This window comes from Lathyrus oleraceus, chromosome 7 (genome assembly GCF_024323335.1).
Source record: "Lathyrus oleraceus cultivar Zhongwan6 chromosome 7, CAAS_Psat_ZW6_1.0, whole genome shotgun sequence".
Classification (NCBI taxonomy): Eukaryota; Viridiplantae; Streptophyta; class Magnoliopsida; order Fabales; family Fabaceae; genus Lathyrus; species Lathyrus oleraceus.
The window spans coordinates 427,763,327-427,781,231 of NC_066585.1; the positions used below are offsets into that span (position 1 = coordinate 427,763,327).

The window sequence follows — 17,905 nt, forward strand, 5'->3', positions numbered from 1 at the left end:
TCTCTCTCCCCTGAGTAACAAGCAAGCAATTAAACCTCCATTTAATGCAATTGCACCCTCTCAATACGCTCTGCAATTACTCTTCTCTGCCATTTTTTTCTCTATCTGTTCCCCACTCCCTCTCTATCTTCCTTCAATGCTCTCTCTTTCTCTCTCTAAAACAACCGTTTCTTTCTTCTTCTTCTGACCTTTTCTTATTCCCATATTAACCTTCTCAATCCACAATCTCTCTTCTTCTCTCAACAACTTTACACCACAGATCTATACTCACTCTTTGGTAAGCTCATTTTCTCTTAACATTCTTAACTTTCGTTAAGATCGTAACCGTTTCTGCAAAATGTGTGCGTTTTTTTTAATATTGCTTTGTTTTTTATCTAGGGCTAGCTGAATACGTAAGAGAAAAAAAAGCACTCCGAGATCTTAAACACCGTCATGAAATATGTAAAACCTGAATCTCTGAAGTGAAGAAAATCAAACCCTTGAGAAGCTATGATAAAAGAGTAGCAACGATGGTGTGTTTGGATCAACGTCATATTTGAATCTTCTCACTCTTTGACAGGTTGGTAGGTCGTGTTTTTATCAACTTTTCAACTCACTTTCTTCATGTCTTTTTCTAAATATCTCTTCACTTTTTTCACATCTCTTCAATTCATCTTAACCTTGTTGACAGAAAATTTGCTACCGAAATTCTAGTATAATTTGAATGAAGATATATATTTTTTTTAATTTAATTTAATTTTTTAAAATTATTTTCCCTTTTTATCTTAACAATGAGTCTAATATCCGTCTCGATCCTCTACATCCACGTTATTCACAACATCTTTACTATCAGTTTTTTTTCTTCTTTATCAGAAAAAAGAAAGAAAAATTTAAATTAATTTATTTGATTATACACCAGAAGGAAAAGTTGATGTCTTTGTCTTGTTTCTTTATCGTACATACTTTATACTCGAATTATTTTGTAGTTATATTTAATTTAGTTTTTTTTAATTAGGTTGAAAAACTATAAGGCTTCTGAAACCGTAAAGATCTGAAGATAGGTAGAAAGACTTATTACAATGTTTCAGTCAAACCTTTTGGAAGCTGGTCAGTTCCATCCATTAGAGATGATGCAAAACACTTCTGAAAGCGATGTTCCACGAATCCGTGAAGATGAATGTTTCGAGAGTGCCACTAAATCCTACAGTGAAAACCATGAAGGTGGTGCTGCTTCTGGTGAAGAACAAGAACCACGTCCCAAAAGAAAACGTTACCACCGCCATACTCAGCACCAGATCCAAGAAATGGAATCGTAAGAATTGAGTTTTTATAATCTCTTTGTCTTTTCAAGAAGTTGTTAAGTATGTTTTTATTTTCTGTTGCAGTTTCTTCAAGGAGTGTCCACATCCGGATGATAAACAAAGGAAGGAGCTAAGCAGAGAGTTAGGGTTAGAGCCATTGCAGGTTAAGTTTTGGTTTCAAAACAAACGAACTCAGATGAAGGTGAGTTTCTATTTTTCTGCGTATAAAAAAGTATTTTATATTGTTTTTTAGTGAACGAGGTTGTGTGTTTTGTTGCAGACACAACATGAACGTTCAGAGAATTCGCAGCTTAGGGCAGAAAATGAGAAGCTTAGGGCAGATAATATGAGGTATAGGGAAGCTCTTAGCAATGCTTCATGCCCTAATTGTGGTGGTCCTACAGCTATAGGTGAAATGTCATTTGATGAACATCATTTGAGGCTTGAAAACGCAAGGCTACGAGAAGAGGTACTTCACTTTTGATATTTTGTTTTCATGTGTCAAATTTGCCATTTTTCTCTATCTTTTTCTTTTTTTTCAACATCAAAGCTAAACGTGAGTACAATAGACACTCTTTAAAGTCCAAGGCTAAAAAGCACAAAAGTGTAACAAACGACTAAATCAATGGTACCACAAAAGCCAAAAACTTAAGGTCATGATTAGAGTCTATAGATAAACACTCTAATAGATTGCCACATTATTCACAATAAAATCATGGGTTGGTCTTCACACTTCATGAAAACCATCTTCATCATTAATACCTTAAGAATACTCCACTAGCCATTATGATAGAGTCACTTCTTCTTAAAGAAAATGCATTCATCTATAGTTGTTATACATATTAGAAAAGCTACACGGCAAACCGGCAACAAGCTGCGCGCGCTGCCAACTCTTTATAGACGGAAAAACCAATCTTCTTAAAAATTGATTGAACCAACCCAACTTGTCAATTAGTATACCTAGACTTAGGAGACACAACATTGCCATGCATTTATTGAGAAGAAATTTGTATTTATTGAGAGTTTTGCTCTATAAATCAAACGATTCATATATGACTGCAACACCATACAACAACAATAAAAGATCATCCAAGTTCGTAATTTTTAATGCCACATGAAATCTAACCATTTCTTATTATGCATTTTTTTCTTTAAAATGTAACACATATATTAACTATAAATTTATAATTTTTTTCAGATTGATAGGATTTCGGCAATTGCAGCGAAATATGTAGGAAAACCAGTGGTAAACTATTCCAACATTTCACCATCTCTTCCACCGCGCCCATTAGAAATTGGTTTTGGTAACCAACAAGGGATTGGTACCATGGACATATATGGTGGTAGTGGAGATCTTCTAAGGACATTAAGTGGACCGACCGCAGCAGACAAACCAATAATAATAGAATTAGCTGTTGCAGCCATGGAAGAACTAACTGGTATGGCACAAATGGTTGAACCTCTTTGGTTAAGTACTACACTTGATGGAGCTGCCACGGTTCTTAATGAAGACGAATATGTTAGGTCATTTCCTCGTGGAATTGGACCGAAACCTAATGGATTTAAATGCGAAGCTTCTAGAGAAACTTGTGTTGTTATCATGAATCATGTCAACCTTGTTGAGATTCTCATGGATGTGGTATGTTTTACTATACACATTCTCTCTTTATTATTATCTAGTACTTTGCTTCCCCTCCAAACTTGAGTACATGCTTTTAAAATCGTGGTTGCGATCCCCGTTGATCCATGTAGCCGACCCGATTTAGTGTGATAAGTCTTGATTGTTGTATTATTTTTTAATGTTATGATATTAATTATGATTCACTTTTTGTTATGTTTTAGAATCAATGGTCGACAGTGTTCGCTGGTATTGTTTCAAGAGCTATGACTGTGGAAGTGTTGTCAACTGGGGTGGCAGGGAACTACAATGGTGCATTACAAGTGGTAAATAACAAAACCTTAGTTTTTAAAGAAAAACATCATTTCTTTGGTTCCAAAAAATCACAAAAATATCAAAATTAACGAGAACGAATGCGATTGTAACGTTTGATTGTGCAGATGACAGCAGAATTTCAAGTACCTTCACCTCTCGTGCCAACTCGTGAGAGTTACTTTGTAAGATATTGTAAACAACATACGGATGGGACATGGGCAGTTGTGGATGTTTCTTTGGATAATTTGCGCCCCAGTCCTTCATCCCGATGCAGAAGAAGGCCTTCTGGTTGCTTAATACAAGAAATGCCTAATGGCTACTCCAAGGTAACTTATCAACCATTACTCATTCAAATTTCATTAGTATCTATGTGTTGAGCATTAATGTCTTGCAATATATAGGTGACATGGGTTGAGCATGTAGAAGTGGATGACAGAGGTGTTCATAATCTATACAAGCAACTTGTTAGCACCGGACACGCATTTGGCGCAAAACGCTGGGTTGCAACATTAGATCGACAATGTGAAAGGCTCGCTAGCTCCATGGCAACAAACATTCCCACAGTAGACGTCGGCGGTATAAATGAATCATGAATCAATATTTATATTTTATTGTTATTAGAATAAGCAATTAATATCGGAAACTAATGATTTTTGAATTAGTGATAACTAACCAAGAAGGGAGGAAGAGTATGCTGAAACTGGCGGAGAGAATGGTAATAAGCTTTTGTGGTGGAGTGAGTGCTTCAACAGCACACACATGGACAACACTGTCTGGAACAGGAGCAGATGATGTGAGAGTGATGACGCGTAAGAGTGTCGATGATCCTGGAAGACCTCCCGGTATTGTTCTTAGTGCTGCTACTTCTTTTTGGCTTCCGGTTCCACCGAAACAAGTCTTCGATTTCCTTCGCGACGAGAACTCGAGAAATGAGGTAAAGTTTTAGCTTAAGCTAGCTGCATATAACTGTTTGTTACTAGGCCAATTATTCGACAGTAGTCTAATTTGGTTTTTATCTTTTTTATTAACAGTGGGATATTCTTTCCAACGGCGGAGCAGTCCAAGAAATGGCACACATTGCTAACGGAAGAGAAACCGGAAACTGTGTCTCGCTACTAAGAGTAAATGTAAGATCATATATATTTATGGTTTAACCATTGAATCAACTGAACAATGAAGTTTAACTTTTAACGATTTTAATTTTGTTTAGAGTGCGAATTCAAGTCAGAGCAACATGCTGATACTACAAGAGAGTGTAACAGATTCAACCGGCTCATTTGTTATCTATGCACCAGTAGATATTGTTGCTATGAATGTAGTTCTAAACGGAGGAGATCCAGATTATGTAGCACTTCTTCCATCAGGATTTGCTATACTTTCCGATGGAAATGGAAGCGATGAATCTGGAGCACAAGCTGGGGGTGGATCGCTTTTGACGGTTGCGTTTCAAATATTGGTTGATTCTGTTCCAACTGCTAAACTTTCACTTGGATCTGTTGCTACGGTTAATAGTCTTATTGCTTGTACTGTTGAGAGAATCAAAGCTTCTTTATCTGGTGAAGCTGTTTGATTTTGCTTCATGACTATTGGAGAAGGGTTTTCAGGTAACTAAGCTCATTATGGACTTTTTCATTCTTAATATATAGGCTGCAAGCTTTTATATTACACTAAACCGCGTATATGGCCACAGCGATGCAGAGACCCTAAACCCTAAATCCTATATTATCGCACTTATATGATTACAATAGTTTTGCAGTTGTAACTACTATTTAGATCACAATTTAAAACCATAGATTTGACATTATACCAACTTCAATTATTTCATTTAAATGTTATTTTTAACTTTGTTGCAGTTACAAGGATTAATGAGAAGCATTGCTTTGAAGGAAAAAAAAATCAAAGGTGGTGAGGAACTTAATTAGGCTTAATTTGCAAAAATGGGGAGAAGTCAAGAGCGCACCTTGCAAATCCTTTCTTAATTAAGATGATTAATTAAGAGGATTAATTAAGAGGTTCGGGAATTGACTTCCCTAAATATTAGTAAATGTTGAGCTAACACTATCACCTTACTACCTCATCAAGCTTTCTTTTAGACTAAATATTTAGAGTTAGAGCTACTAGTACTCTTTTGCTTAACTTAGGATTTAGTATTGAGCTAAACTCTTAATTTAATTTTCTAATTTAATTCTTATTATTTGTGTGTTTTATAAGAAGGACCAGCATTGTGTGAGGTTTTTCACCTAAGACACACACAATTGCTAAATTTCTTACTAGTATAACTCATTCCCTTTTTAGGGTTTTGAATTGAATTTGTTAAGTGAAATTGACATATTTTGTCTCTTGAATTATTAATATTTGTATTGAATTATTAAGGTTGTTGAGTTAACTTTAGTGATAGTCTTGTCATATAATTAATCGAGATTAATTGTGAAGTACTTTTAATTAATATCATATTATGGGCAGGCTATTAATTACAACATCAAAAGACATGTATTCTTTTCTTGACCATGATTTGCTCTTAATGCTAATATGCTACTGTGTTTAGCTAAAGGTTGCTAACAAGGGTCATAAGTATCATTTAGAAGCCTTAATTATGAGATTGGTCAAAGCAAATTTTGAATGTCATTGTTAACAAGCTATTTAGGTCGTAGTCATTATTATTACAAGTCCAACTTTTATTTTATTAAGGAGAAAATTCATTATGAATAAGGCTTTTTTAGCAGCAAAGAATAATTATATATTATTGATTCAATTTTTGTGCGTTTATGTTATTATATTTCACTAACTTTTTACTAAAGTCGTGAAAGTAAAAGAAATCAATTGAATACACGAAGGAGTCTAAATATTGAAGCGTCAAGTGAAGAAATTTGTCTTTGGTTAGTTTGTATCAATTAGATAAGTTTCTAATTGCTTCAACTATCTTGTTTCTCTAATGCGTTTTGTCTTACAATAGTATATTATTGGAATAGCGTTAGAAGTGATAATAGGTTAAGCGTTCAAGATCTAAGAGACTTTGATATTTGATATCCACTCAAAAATTTAAGGCAATAAAAGTATGGGTCTATTCTCTTATATACCCAACATTTTCTCCATTTCTAGTCGATGTGGAACTTAACTGTCACAATAGAATCTCAAAAATCTCCTCAGCAATTATGAGTCACCCACGTAACTAGCCTTAATTCATACTAGGATGTCACTTCAAAATTTCCATTGAGCCTTATCGTGGCTTGTTACCACTTATTGGGGAGCTCGGGGAGCGCCATAATTGTCAATGGACTAAACATTCAAGATCCAAGAGACTTTGACACCGTAATTCACCTAAAATAATGGGAGTATTGGTCTATTCTCTTATATGTCCAACATGTTCTCAATTTCTAATCGATGTTGAACTTAACCAATCACACTTGAATCCCAATAATACATAGTTTAATATGTATTATTGAGATAATTATGGGTTGTTGAGTATAACTTATATTGTTAGATGATTATGGGTTGTTGAGCATAAATCATATTGTTGAGAAAATTATGGATAAAGATAAATGTTTGTTTAAGATAGTTGGGGATTAAAGTTTAGGTAAATTGAACCCTAGTATCATATATATGACTTGTAACACTAGAATCTAATTAATTAAAAAGACATAAATAAAGGGAATTATAGTTGATATATAGTCGTAGAGGTAGGCATCATTGGCAGAACTGCGTTAACAAAGATCAATTGTGTCCATTGTCTTTTATTTTCGTTTATCTTTAATTTTTTATACTGGTTTTCGTTGTAACAATTGGTATCAGATGGTGATTAATCCTGGTCAGAAATTCGAAGTAACAAGGTTTGAAAAGACGAGTAATTTCGGATTATGGAAAATGAAGGTTAAGGATATGTTGGCTTAACAAAGTTTACAGAAGGTGTTGCTTTAGATGAAACCAAATGAAATGGAGATACCAATTGGGAAGAAATGAAGGAGAAGGTTGTGTGATTGATTCACCTATATATTTCAGACAAAGTGATGTATCACATCCTGGACATGACGACTTTGATGAAGGTTTGGGATAAATTGAAGAGTGAATATATGTCAAAGATGCTGATAAAAAAATTGTTTGTGAAGCAACGACTATAAGGTATGCAGATGCGTGAAGGATTTGATTTTCAACAACATGTCAATATTTTTAACAACATAATAACCGATCTAGTAAGGTTTGGAGTGAAGATTGATGACGAAGATAAGGCAATTATCTTCCTTTGCTCGTTATCTGATTTTTTATGGCCATTTGGTGACCACTCTTACCTAAAAGAAAGATAATATCAATCTTAATGTGATTATTGTTAAACTTTTCTGTCATTCTCGAAGGAGATAATATGTACAATAAGGAACTCAAGGTGACAATCTGTATGTGAAATAGGATCAAGATCGTGAGCGAAAAAAGGGTAATGGAGGTCTTGGAAAGAAGATGTCTAAATCCAAAAATCGTAAAACACCTTAGTGTTATAGTTGCAAACAAATTGGGAAATGGAAGAGAGTGTGTCTAAACAAAAACCAAGGCTTATCCAGTTTTGCAAATGTGGTTAAAACCAATGATTTTGACAGTGAAGCAAATATATTGTATGCTTCATCCAGCAAGTGCGCAGATGCGTGGATTCTTGACCTTGGTTGTTCTTACCACATGACGCCGCACCAGGAATGGTTCACTACATTCAAGTCATGTAATTTTGGTTTTGTTTATCTATGTGATGATAAAACATGTATTATCACCGGAATTAGAAAAATTAAAATTTCCATGGACGATGGTGGCGTGCGAACATTGAACGGAGTTAGATATATTCCATAATTAAGTAAGAACTTGATTTTCCTAGGTACTCTACAAGAAAATGGGTTCTCCTACAATTTTGATAGAAAAATGAACATATGAAGGTTAGAAAGGGTGCATTGACTGTGATGAGAGCAAGGAGAAACATAGGTAACATCAACAAGTTGTTAGGGAGCATTGTTGTAGGTGATGTTGCATCAGTTGAGTGTGATAATGATGCAACCAAACTATGGCGTATGTGTATGGGTCAACTCAGTGAGCATGGGATGATGGAACTTCATAAGAGAAATCTATTGAAAAATGTTCATAGTTACAAGTTGGTATTGTGCAAGTATTTTATACTTGGAAAACAATGTCGTGTTTGGTTCAAAACCATAAAGCACAAAAACAAATGGATTTTTAGACAATATGCATTATGGCGTGGGCGGACCTATCAAAGAGGTTTCCATGGGTGGTTCAAGGTATTTTGTGACTTTCACAAATATTTTTTCTCGCAAGGTTTGAGTGTATTTTTCGAAGAATAAATTTGAAGTCTTAACCAAATTCAAGATATGGAAGTCATAGGTAGTGAATCAAACAGGAAAAAAAAATTAAGTATTTGTGGTCAGATAATGGGACAAAGTACACTAATTTGAAATTCAAGATGTTGTGTGAAGATTATGGTATTCAAATACATTTCTCAGCTCACAAGACATAATAACAAAATGCTATGGCAGAGAGAACGAATATGTCTCTAACTAAAAGAGCAAGATTTCTCTTGTTAAATGAGGAACTATCAAAAGGTTTATGGGCAGAGGAAGGTAACATGACTTGATATCTTATTAGTAAGTCACCACGAGCTTGATAAGATGGGAAGTTGTATATGAGGTATAGACATGTATTCATATTGAACTTAACCATTTAAGGATTTTTGGGTGCATTGCTTATATGCATATATTCAGTGAAGATCGATCCAAACATGATCCAAAGTCAAAGTGTGTCTTTGTTGGTTATGCAAAAGGTATGGAGACGTTCAAGTTATGGGATCCGATTAAAAATAAGATGGTAACCAACAAGGATGTTCTTTTTTATGAGCACTTAATGTTGAAGAAGTCAGTTCCAACAAATGTATATTCATCATCTTAAGAAGAAACTTCTAACAAATAGGTGATTCTGGTGGATGATGATCTTCCACCACCAATGAACAATATACAGGTAGTACCTAAACCACATGAGGAACCAGGATTTGATACTGACATTGAACTCAGATATGGAGTTATAGGTGGAGTACAAGATTATATTCGTGTACTTGATAGAAAGCGTCGTTCAACCAAGCCACCGGAAAGATAAGTGGATGGATGAAATGGTGGATGAGATGGAGTCCTTGAAGAAAAAACATGCATGGGAGCTTGTTCAGTTTCCTAAGCGGAAAATGTTCATCCATTGTAAGTGGGTGTTTAAGAGAAAACCACCAATAATAGAAAAAGAAGGGGAAAAGTTTGAGGCTCGTCTTGTAGGAAAGGAGTACTCACAATAAAAGGGGATTGATTATGATGAGATTTTCTCTCTGGTCGTCAGAAATACTTTTATTAGGGAAATATTAGCCTTGGTATTCGGGCAAGACATGCACTTAGAGTAGATGGGTGTGAAGAAAACATTTCTTCTTGATGATCTAGATGAGCAAATTTATATGAAGCAGGAAGATGGGTTCAATGTCATTGGATGTGACAGAGTAGTCTATAAATGGAACGAGCCTTTGTATGATGTAAAGTAGTCTCCAAGGAAATGGTACAAGCAGTTTGTTTCATACATGTTTAATATTGGCTACATAAGGTGTAAGTATGACTGTTGTTTTTATGATATGAGCCTTGATGATGGCTCTTTTATTTTTATGTTATTCTATGGTGATTGTTGCTAATGATTTAAATGATATAAATGAATTGAAAATCATGTTGGGAAACTTTTTGACATGAAATACTTAGGTGATGCTAAGAATATTCTTGGTATGGAAATTCTCGTAGATAAGAATGCTAGAAAATTATGGCTCTCTCAGAAAAGTTGTGTTGAAAAGGTTCTAGATAAGTTTGACATTAGTAATTCAAAGGTTGTGAGTACTCCATTGGAGAATCACTCTAAGCTCTTATTGGATAAGTGTCCAAAGACAACTGCGGAAGTTAAGTACATGTCAAAGGTCCCTTATGTACAAGTTGTTAGTTGTTTCATGTATGTTATAGTCTGCACTAGACCAAATTCAACACAAGATTTAAGTAAAGTTTGTAAGTTTATATCCAAACTAGGAAAGTGTCATTGGGAAGCAAGCAACTAGATTTTCAGGTACATGAAGTGTATTATGAGTTATGGTATCATGTTTAACTACGAATATGGTGATTCTTCAGTTGTATGATATGTTAATTCAGACTATATTGGTGATATGGATGGTAAGAGGTATATAATAGGGTAAGTGTTTACTTTATCAATATGACATATTTGTTGTAAATCATTAGTTCAATCCATAGTGTGCATGTCGACAACTGAAGCAAAGTACATGGCAGCAGGTGAAACTGCCAAAAAAGCCTTATGGATTACAACATCGATGAAAGAATTAGGTGTTGAGCAAGGTGGTGTTTGGTTGCATTATGATAGTCAAAGTTCCATTTATTTAGCAAAGAATCAGATGTATCATTCTAGGACCAAGCATATTAGTTTGAGATTTCACAAGATCAGAGAGTTACTTGCATCTAGCTAGATATTACAAGCAACAAAAATGGTCACCTACACCATCCCCTACAAACCACCACTAGCAATCACTCCTAAATCTTGACCCGGAAATCATCTACACATAGATTCACATATAGAAACATAGAAAAAAAGTAGGTGATAATACATTCTATAATTTACATAGTATAATAACAGCGAGGATAACATTAACCATATAATTGTTCATACACAAATAACACAATCACACATTGTCACAAACATGTACAAATTATTATGTAATGCTCATCTCCTCTACTCCCATGCATGTGGTGCCTTCATCAGATTCAAGGTTATTTTACTAAAATCCAAAAAAGTCGGACCGAAGTCCTAAAACATCGGACTGAAGTCCTAAAACACCGGACTGAAGTCCTAAAAGTTCATGATGGGGTATTCACTACTCGTTTGTAATATGATCAAAATATATCAACTACTCCATCTAACATTAAGGAATGGATCAGGGGATCAGGACATGTCACAGATGGTGCGAGGAAAATGTTCATAAGCCAAAAATCTGAGGCCAACGTGGGCTGCCTGTGTCACCTAACACGAGCCGTGTCAGGAACAGGCGTCCTCCCCCATACAACTTTAGCAACACGACCTGACCGTGTCAGCTGACATGGGCCATGTCATGCCCAAACGCCCCCCATCACAACCAAAAACTCGTCAGCGGTACGACCTGGCCGTGTCAGGTCCAGGTCTTAAAAATTGATTTTTGACTTTTCACGAGAATTTCACTCCCAACTCATCTTCTTCAACCTAGACTTATTTAAGCATATTTTATCATAGTCAAATACCATATACTATTGGATTGACATCTAATTCAACAATTAACTTTATCATCATCATCAATCTCATTATTATATCAATTGGTAATAACAACATGTAAACAATATAATACAAAATTCAGCCCCAAATCATACTTATATCTCAACACCATTACAACATAACAATTTCACCCGATTTCATGGCATAAAATCATGCACAACAGAAAACCACAAGCAACATACACAAGTCATATAACCATGGAAGTTTTACCTAAAACTTTAGAGTCATTGATCAACAAAATCTATGGGTGTTCATGGGTGCGGGTCGATCCACGGACCCGCTGACCCAAACCGAACCAAACCATAAATTACTCAAACTCACCCATTTACGGATATACCTAACCCATAACAACCCGTATAGTTTTGGTCCAGGTATTGAATTTGAATTTTGCAACCCGCGGACCCGCTGACCCAACCAATTGATGTGCCTTTAGTAATTTATTATTTTTTTTATTATTATTTTAAATAAAAATATAAAATAAATATGTCACTAATAACCATAACTTTTCCAATTTTTTTATTATCCACCAATAATACTATTAGACCAATGAGTTTATGTAATGCTAAGATTAAATATTGTTTCTTATTTTCGTTTATATCATTTCCAACTTATGTATTCTATGGAAATAGTGTGTCTTGTTAAATTTTATACTACTATCAAGTGTTATGTCATGTTGATAAATTTTATTAGATATTTATTAGATATTATATGATGTGCTTCATTGAATTTGAGTGTTATAGATGGGTATGATTATATTGAGTTATGTTAATTTTTTTAAACCGACACAAAGAATCATAAAAAATATATTTTTCATTTGAAACACCGTGTACGGGTCGGTTTTGACAATGAAATTGCAGGTTGGATGAAGAACCCAGTCCATTGAAGTTTGAACAGGTTGGGTAACAGGTTAAGTCCAATCCAACCTGTGCACACCCCTAACAAAACCTAATAGGGTTAAGCGAAATCCCAATATCCCAATGCAAAATACCAAATATAGAACCCCCCCCCCTCCCCCCCTCCATTTACCTGATTATGCGGAATTTTTCTTGTGTTTTTGGTGATGAGAGAGCCTTCACCTTGTAGAGCTTTTTCCTAGGGTTGCCTCTTTTCTTTCTCTCCTTTAGAAAAATATATGTGACAACAACTCTCACTTTCTCCTTTTTTCCCCTTTTATAACAATTAACTTAATTTATTTTTAATCTTATTTATTGAAGGGTAAATCAATATTTTAGTATTTCGCCTACGTGGAATTATTATTTCTGTATATATAGTAATGTAGCTGTCAACAGTTGTATCCACTAAGTATTATTGTGCAATGTATGTGCAACCAGTTTTTGTGCGTAACCATTAGTGGAATAGTAGTGGAAGTTTGCTATTCTCTTTATTCATCTTATGCACCAACATTTAGTATCTAGAGCTCCAGTTCAGATCCACAGGGAAATACAAGTGAATGGTGAGGCATTTTGTGATTAATTTTGTTTCTCGAATCCGTGTTGAATTTTTGAATCAGCATCATAACAAAATCACATTTCTTGATTCTGCGGGATTGGGAAACACTAGTGTTTGGTGAGATCCGAGTGATTTGCATAAAGTTAAAGATGAACAGAAATGGTAATCTGAGTACTAAGCTTCTATTGTTCGATGGAAAGAACTGGAATCGGTGGATGATTCATATGCGCGTGTTGTTTGGTGCTCAAGATGTTCTTGATCTCGTCAACGATGGTTACGTTCAGGTTGTACTTCCAGAAAATGCAACGAATGCATAGAGAAATGGTCAGCATGATTTGAGGAAGAAGGATCAGAAGGCGTTGTTCTACATCCATCAGTGTGTTTATGTGAATGTGCTTGAGAAAATTGTTGATTCAACAACGGTGAAGGCTGCTGAGACGCACTGGTATGGTGCTACAACGGTAATGCATCACCGAAGAAGGTAAAACTTCAGTCTCTATGTAAGTAGTATGATAATCTCAGCATGAAGAATAATAAGAAGGTACCTGACTACATCTCTATAGTGATTGTGATCATAAGTGAGATGAAGTCGTGTGGAGAAACTCTCTCTGAAGAAAGTATCATTGAAAAGGTACTTAGATATCTTACTCCTCAGTTTGATTACATTATGGTAGCAATTGAACATTATAAGGATCTTAGCACCATGATAATTGAAGAGCTATAAAGTAGTCTAGAGGCACAATAGTTGTGTCTGACTGAGAGAAACTTAGAAATGGAGGTAGAGCAACAGGCGCTAAAAGCAGCTTCTAGTAAGAAATATCAAAAACAGTCTTGGTTAGAAGTCAAGAAGAGATATGATGGTGTTTTGAAATCAGAAACTTCAACTCCTGGAAGGCAAAAGAATGCTCAGAAGGGGAAGGAGAAGTATGACAAGAAGAAAGTTCATCGATACTGTTGTAAGAAGTTTGGCCACTTCACTGCTGATTGTTGGTCAAACAAGGAAAGGAAATCATAAGAAGCAAACATAGTCAAAAGAGATTCTGATGATGAATCTGTGCTATTGATGGCTTCTGAATTTGATGATGCGTATTCGGATGACTGATGGTATATAGACACTGGCTGCTCAAATCATCTTACTGGAAATAAGAAATGGTTGGTTGACTTTGAATATAAAAAGAGGACAAAGCTCAGTTGTGCCGATGATAAATATCTAATTGCCGAAGGTATGGGAAATGTCAGAATAGTTTCGAATAATGGTAAAACAACATTGATTCAGAACGTGTGGTATGTGTCGCATCTCGAAAAATACGATTCCTCGCGATGGTCGCGGAAAAAATATTAGTTCGAACAGAGTCGCCACCGAACTTTATTTATTCCGATGAAGGAATAGGAAAATATCGATAAAACCTTTGAGAAAATGGAATAATGGTCGTCGCAACCATATTTGGGTTCGGGAGTCGATTACGCAAGGGGAAGGTATTAGCACCCCTCACGTCCGTTGTACTCAACGGGAACCTTTTAGTCTTATTTGCTATTTGAATGTTAGTTGATTGTTATTTGTTTGCTTTGAGTAATTAGAATTGATGATAGATATGGGTGAAGACCTCAAAAGGAGAAAAGGGGAGGTTTTTTATTAGTGTGCTCGCGAAGATACAACAATCTACTGCCTACGTATCCTTATGGTGCAATAAGGAAATCAGAGCATTCGTAGTTCGGGCTACTACAAATATTTGGTGTGTTTTGTTTGATGAACGACTGTGTAGGTCGGCGTTCTAACGGCTAAACGCTGACTTGTCTACTCTCGGTGGAGGCTCTAGCACTGGTTTGTTGTGCGCATTAGAAAGGACTGACAATGTTCTTTTTGAAAGGGTTTTGGTAACGCGGGGGTGACAAGTTGGATTAATGTGTTTGGGTGTTTTGGTTTGGTTTCGATCGCGTAGGGGCGAGAAATTAGTTTTGATTTGTTTGAGATGTTTTGAAGAACGACGAAAGATTGAGCAATGTGGTGCACACCAATCGTCCAATTCTTTAGAGGAATAATAAGGCGACCGCCTTCTACTCCTTTTTCGTTCGAATCATTTTTGAAAGTTTGTTTGCGGATGTTGAATATGCACGGTAGTGAGGCGTACGCCTCCTACTTGCTTATTCAAAGAATAATGAGGCGAGCGCCACCTATTCTCTTATCCAAGTTTAATTCAAATGTTTTAATCGGAAGTCGATGATTTGTGCAATATGGTGAGCGCTAATTATTCAAATAATCGAGAGACTGTGAGGCGTACGCCTCCCATCTTTTATCATCGAAAGTTTAATTTATAAAAGGTATGTTTTTAGATGTCGTATTTGATTTGCGAAAATAGTTTGAATTTTGAATTGGTAGGTTTGGAAAAGTCGATGATTTGAGCAATATGGCGTACGCCAATTATTCAAATAATCAAAGGATGGTGAGGCGAACGCCTCCCATTCTTAATTGATTGAAGTTTAAGTTATAAAGTTGATTTTGAAATTGGATTTGATCTAAGAGTTGATTTGAATTTATTCGATTGTGTTTTTAATTTGATGACGAAAACTCGAGCAATGTGGCGTACGCCAATTATTCGAATAATCGGAGGATAATGAGGCGAACGCCTCCCATCCTTTTATTATCAGAAATTTAGAATCTAGAATATTTTAGAAATTATATTAATTAGAAAGAAATAATTTGAATATTGTGGTTTGGTGTTTTAATTAAATGACGAAAATTCGAGCAATGTGGCGAACACCAATTATCCGAATGATCGAGAGATAATAAAGCGGAGGCTCATTATTCTCCTTTTCATTTAAAGATTAATTGAAATAATTTTTAGAAAATATATTAATAAAGAGAGGTTTGGATTTGAACTTGTGGGATTAGTTGAAAAAAAAAGTTTGATCAAGATTAATTAGCTAATTAATAAAAAATGAAATCATTTAATTAGTTTAAATTTATCAAAAGTTAATCAACAAAATTAATTAATAAATTAAAAAACAATTACCTCAATTAACAGTTTAATCAATTTAATCATGTTTTAATTGATTAATGAAAGGGGAGATTAGAACAAAAAGGATGTTTGGTTGTTAAGACTTAGTGGGCTTCTAAAAGAAAAAAGCCCACTTAGTACTGTTATGCGCTGGGGGTGCTGATAATAATAGAAAGGTGAGCCCACTTAGTTGGCCCATTTGAAAATGGCTATGAAGTAAAGGGGGTGTCAACTAATGAAATACGTGTAAGGTCGGAAGGCAGACGGGAGGGGGAGAGTGAATGGTTTTCTTCAATTAATTCCAAAACCAAAATATGTTAAAAGGAGAAAAGATATTATAATACAAGAAATAGAAATTAGGCACATAGAATTAAAAGGCTATTAATGTCAGTAAGGATAAAAACAAAGCTACAACAATTCTAAACGGCACATGAATATATTAACCGGTACTTGATCCATTTCAAATTGAATGACCTTTTAATGCTTAATAATAATGACTAATAAAGAAAAAAAATAATAGGAAGTAACCAACTACTACTTGGGAACATGTATCGACCATATCTAGCAATAATTTATTATTTCCTTTAACTTCCTATCACCACACGTTATCAGTCATTTGCAAAATGGAAGTTTAAATCCAAAAATCCAAATCCTCTATTTCAACGATTCTCAAAGAACACACACAAAAAATGAATGATTTCCTCTAATCCCCTAGTACGAGCTCACAGTGACTTTTTATGATGTTCATTGCTCATGAAGTTCAGTGTTTAAAAACACCCAGATCCCAGAAGAAAAACAGTCTAACTCCCCTATGAGCATCAAAACCGAACACGCATACACAACCCTCGGTCATACCCTAAATCCCTAAATTTCTCAAATTAAAAACCTAACATTCAAACCAGATTGCACACAAATGGAGAAATATGAAATGCAAGGAGCTCCGATGGTATATTCAAAGCAGTAATCGAAACAAGCTTACTCATTCAACAGTTATCAAGTTATTATGCATTATGGTGGAAGTCGAAATACCTTCGTCTATTCGAACTCCGATGATTCTTCGAGCAAAATCTTCTCCTGGTCCACGGTAAGCTTCATTCCGTTTCCTTCTCCACCTCTCTTCGTTCTTCTTCACTGATTTTTGGGTGTAACTTGACTTGGTAGTGGCTTAGCTCAGTTTCTCAAAGTTCTGATGATGAACTCGGAGTAAGCTTCGGGAGTATCGAGCTTTGGTGCTTGGGTGTGAGTGAAATTTTAGCAGAGTAACGGTGTTGGAAAAGGGTTTTTTATGAAATATTGCTATGTTGTTCTTGATGTGTGTTCTAGGTTTTTAGAAGAAATCTCTTGTTGTGCATATGCTGTTGTTCTTGCCGTGCCATTCTGGTTTAGAAAGAAAAAAAGTCCCTCTGTGTTGTTGTGGTGGTTTAGGTTTTTTAGAAGAAATTTCTTACTGTCTTTTTCTGTTAACCTCTCTATGTTTATGAATAATTCTAAATCTTAGAAAAAACTTCCCTTTTTCGATTTTCTCATCTCCAGATTATGTGGGATTTAGTTCGTTCCTGTTTTAGATCAATTTGGACATGCTTTTTGGATGTTTAGGTTAATTTTCTGGGTAAAGCTTTAATCTGAGTGATTTATTTTGTTGTTTTGCAGTTTCTTAAGCGCTTCTAAAAAGTGCTTTTTAAAATAAGCTATTTTTGTTCTCTGCAGATTACAACTCTGAGATGACCTACTGGAATGGAAGGTGGTTGTTCCAAGCTTCAAGACAACATGTTTTCATGACTAAGTCCAAAGTGATTTCATCCTAATTGCTTGGTTTTGGTCATTAGGGACCTATTTCCATCTGTAGCAATTTTTTCACTGTAATTACTTAGTTTAGTTTTTTA

General features: G+C 35.2%; 1 protein-coding gene across 2 annotated transcripts; it reads left to right on the forward strand.

Annotated features, from left to right (window-relative positions):
- Window positions 1-67: 67 nt before the first annotated feature.
- Window positions 68-5,565, forward strand: LOC127104007 (homeobox-leucine zipper protein HDG2). Of its 2 annotated transcripts, none has more exons than XM_051041232.1 (13): window positions 68-277; window positions 379-563; window positions 995-1,291; window positions 1,365-1,482; window positions 1,561-1,749; window positions 2,479-2,919; window positions 3,123-3,224; window positions 3,339-3,539; window positions 3,615-3,789; window positions 3,876-4,147; window positions 4,245-4,340; window positions 4,424-4,817; window positions 5,067-5,565. In XM_051041232.1, exons 3-12 carry the CDS (start codon window positions 1,059-1,061, stop codon window positions 4,781-4,783), a joined length of 2,187 nt encoding a protein of 728 aa, XP_050897189.1. In that variant the 5' UTR covers window positions 68-277; window positions 379-563; window positions 995-1,058; the 3' UTR covers window positions 4,784-4,817; window positions 5,067-5,565. The 2 variants fall into 2 exon arrangements, with proteins under 2 accessions (XP_050897189.1, XP_050897188.1); XM_051041231.1 differs by having other exon boundaries at window positions 379-559.
- Window positions 5,566-17,905: the final 12,340 nt, after the last annotated feature.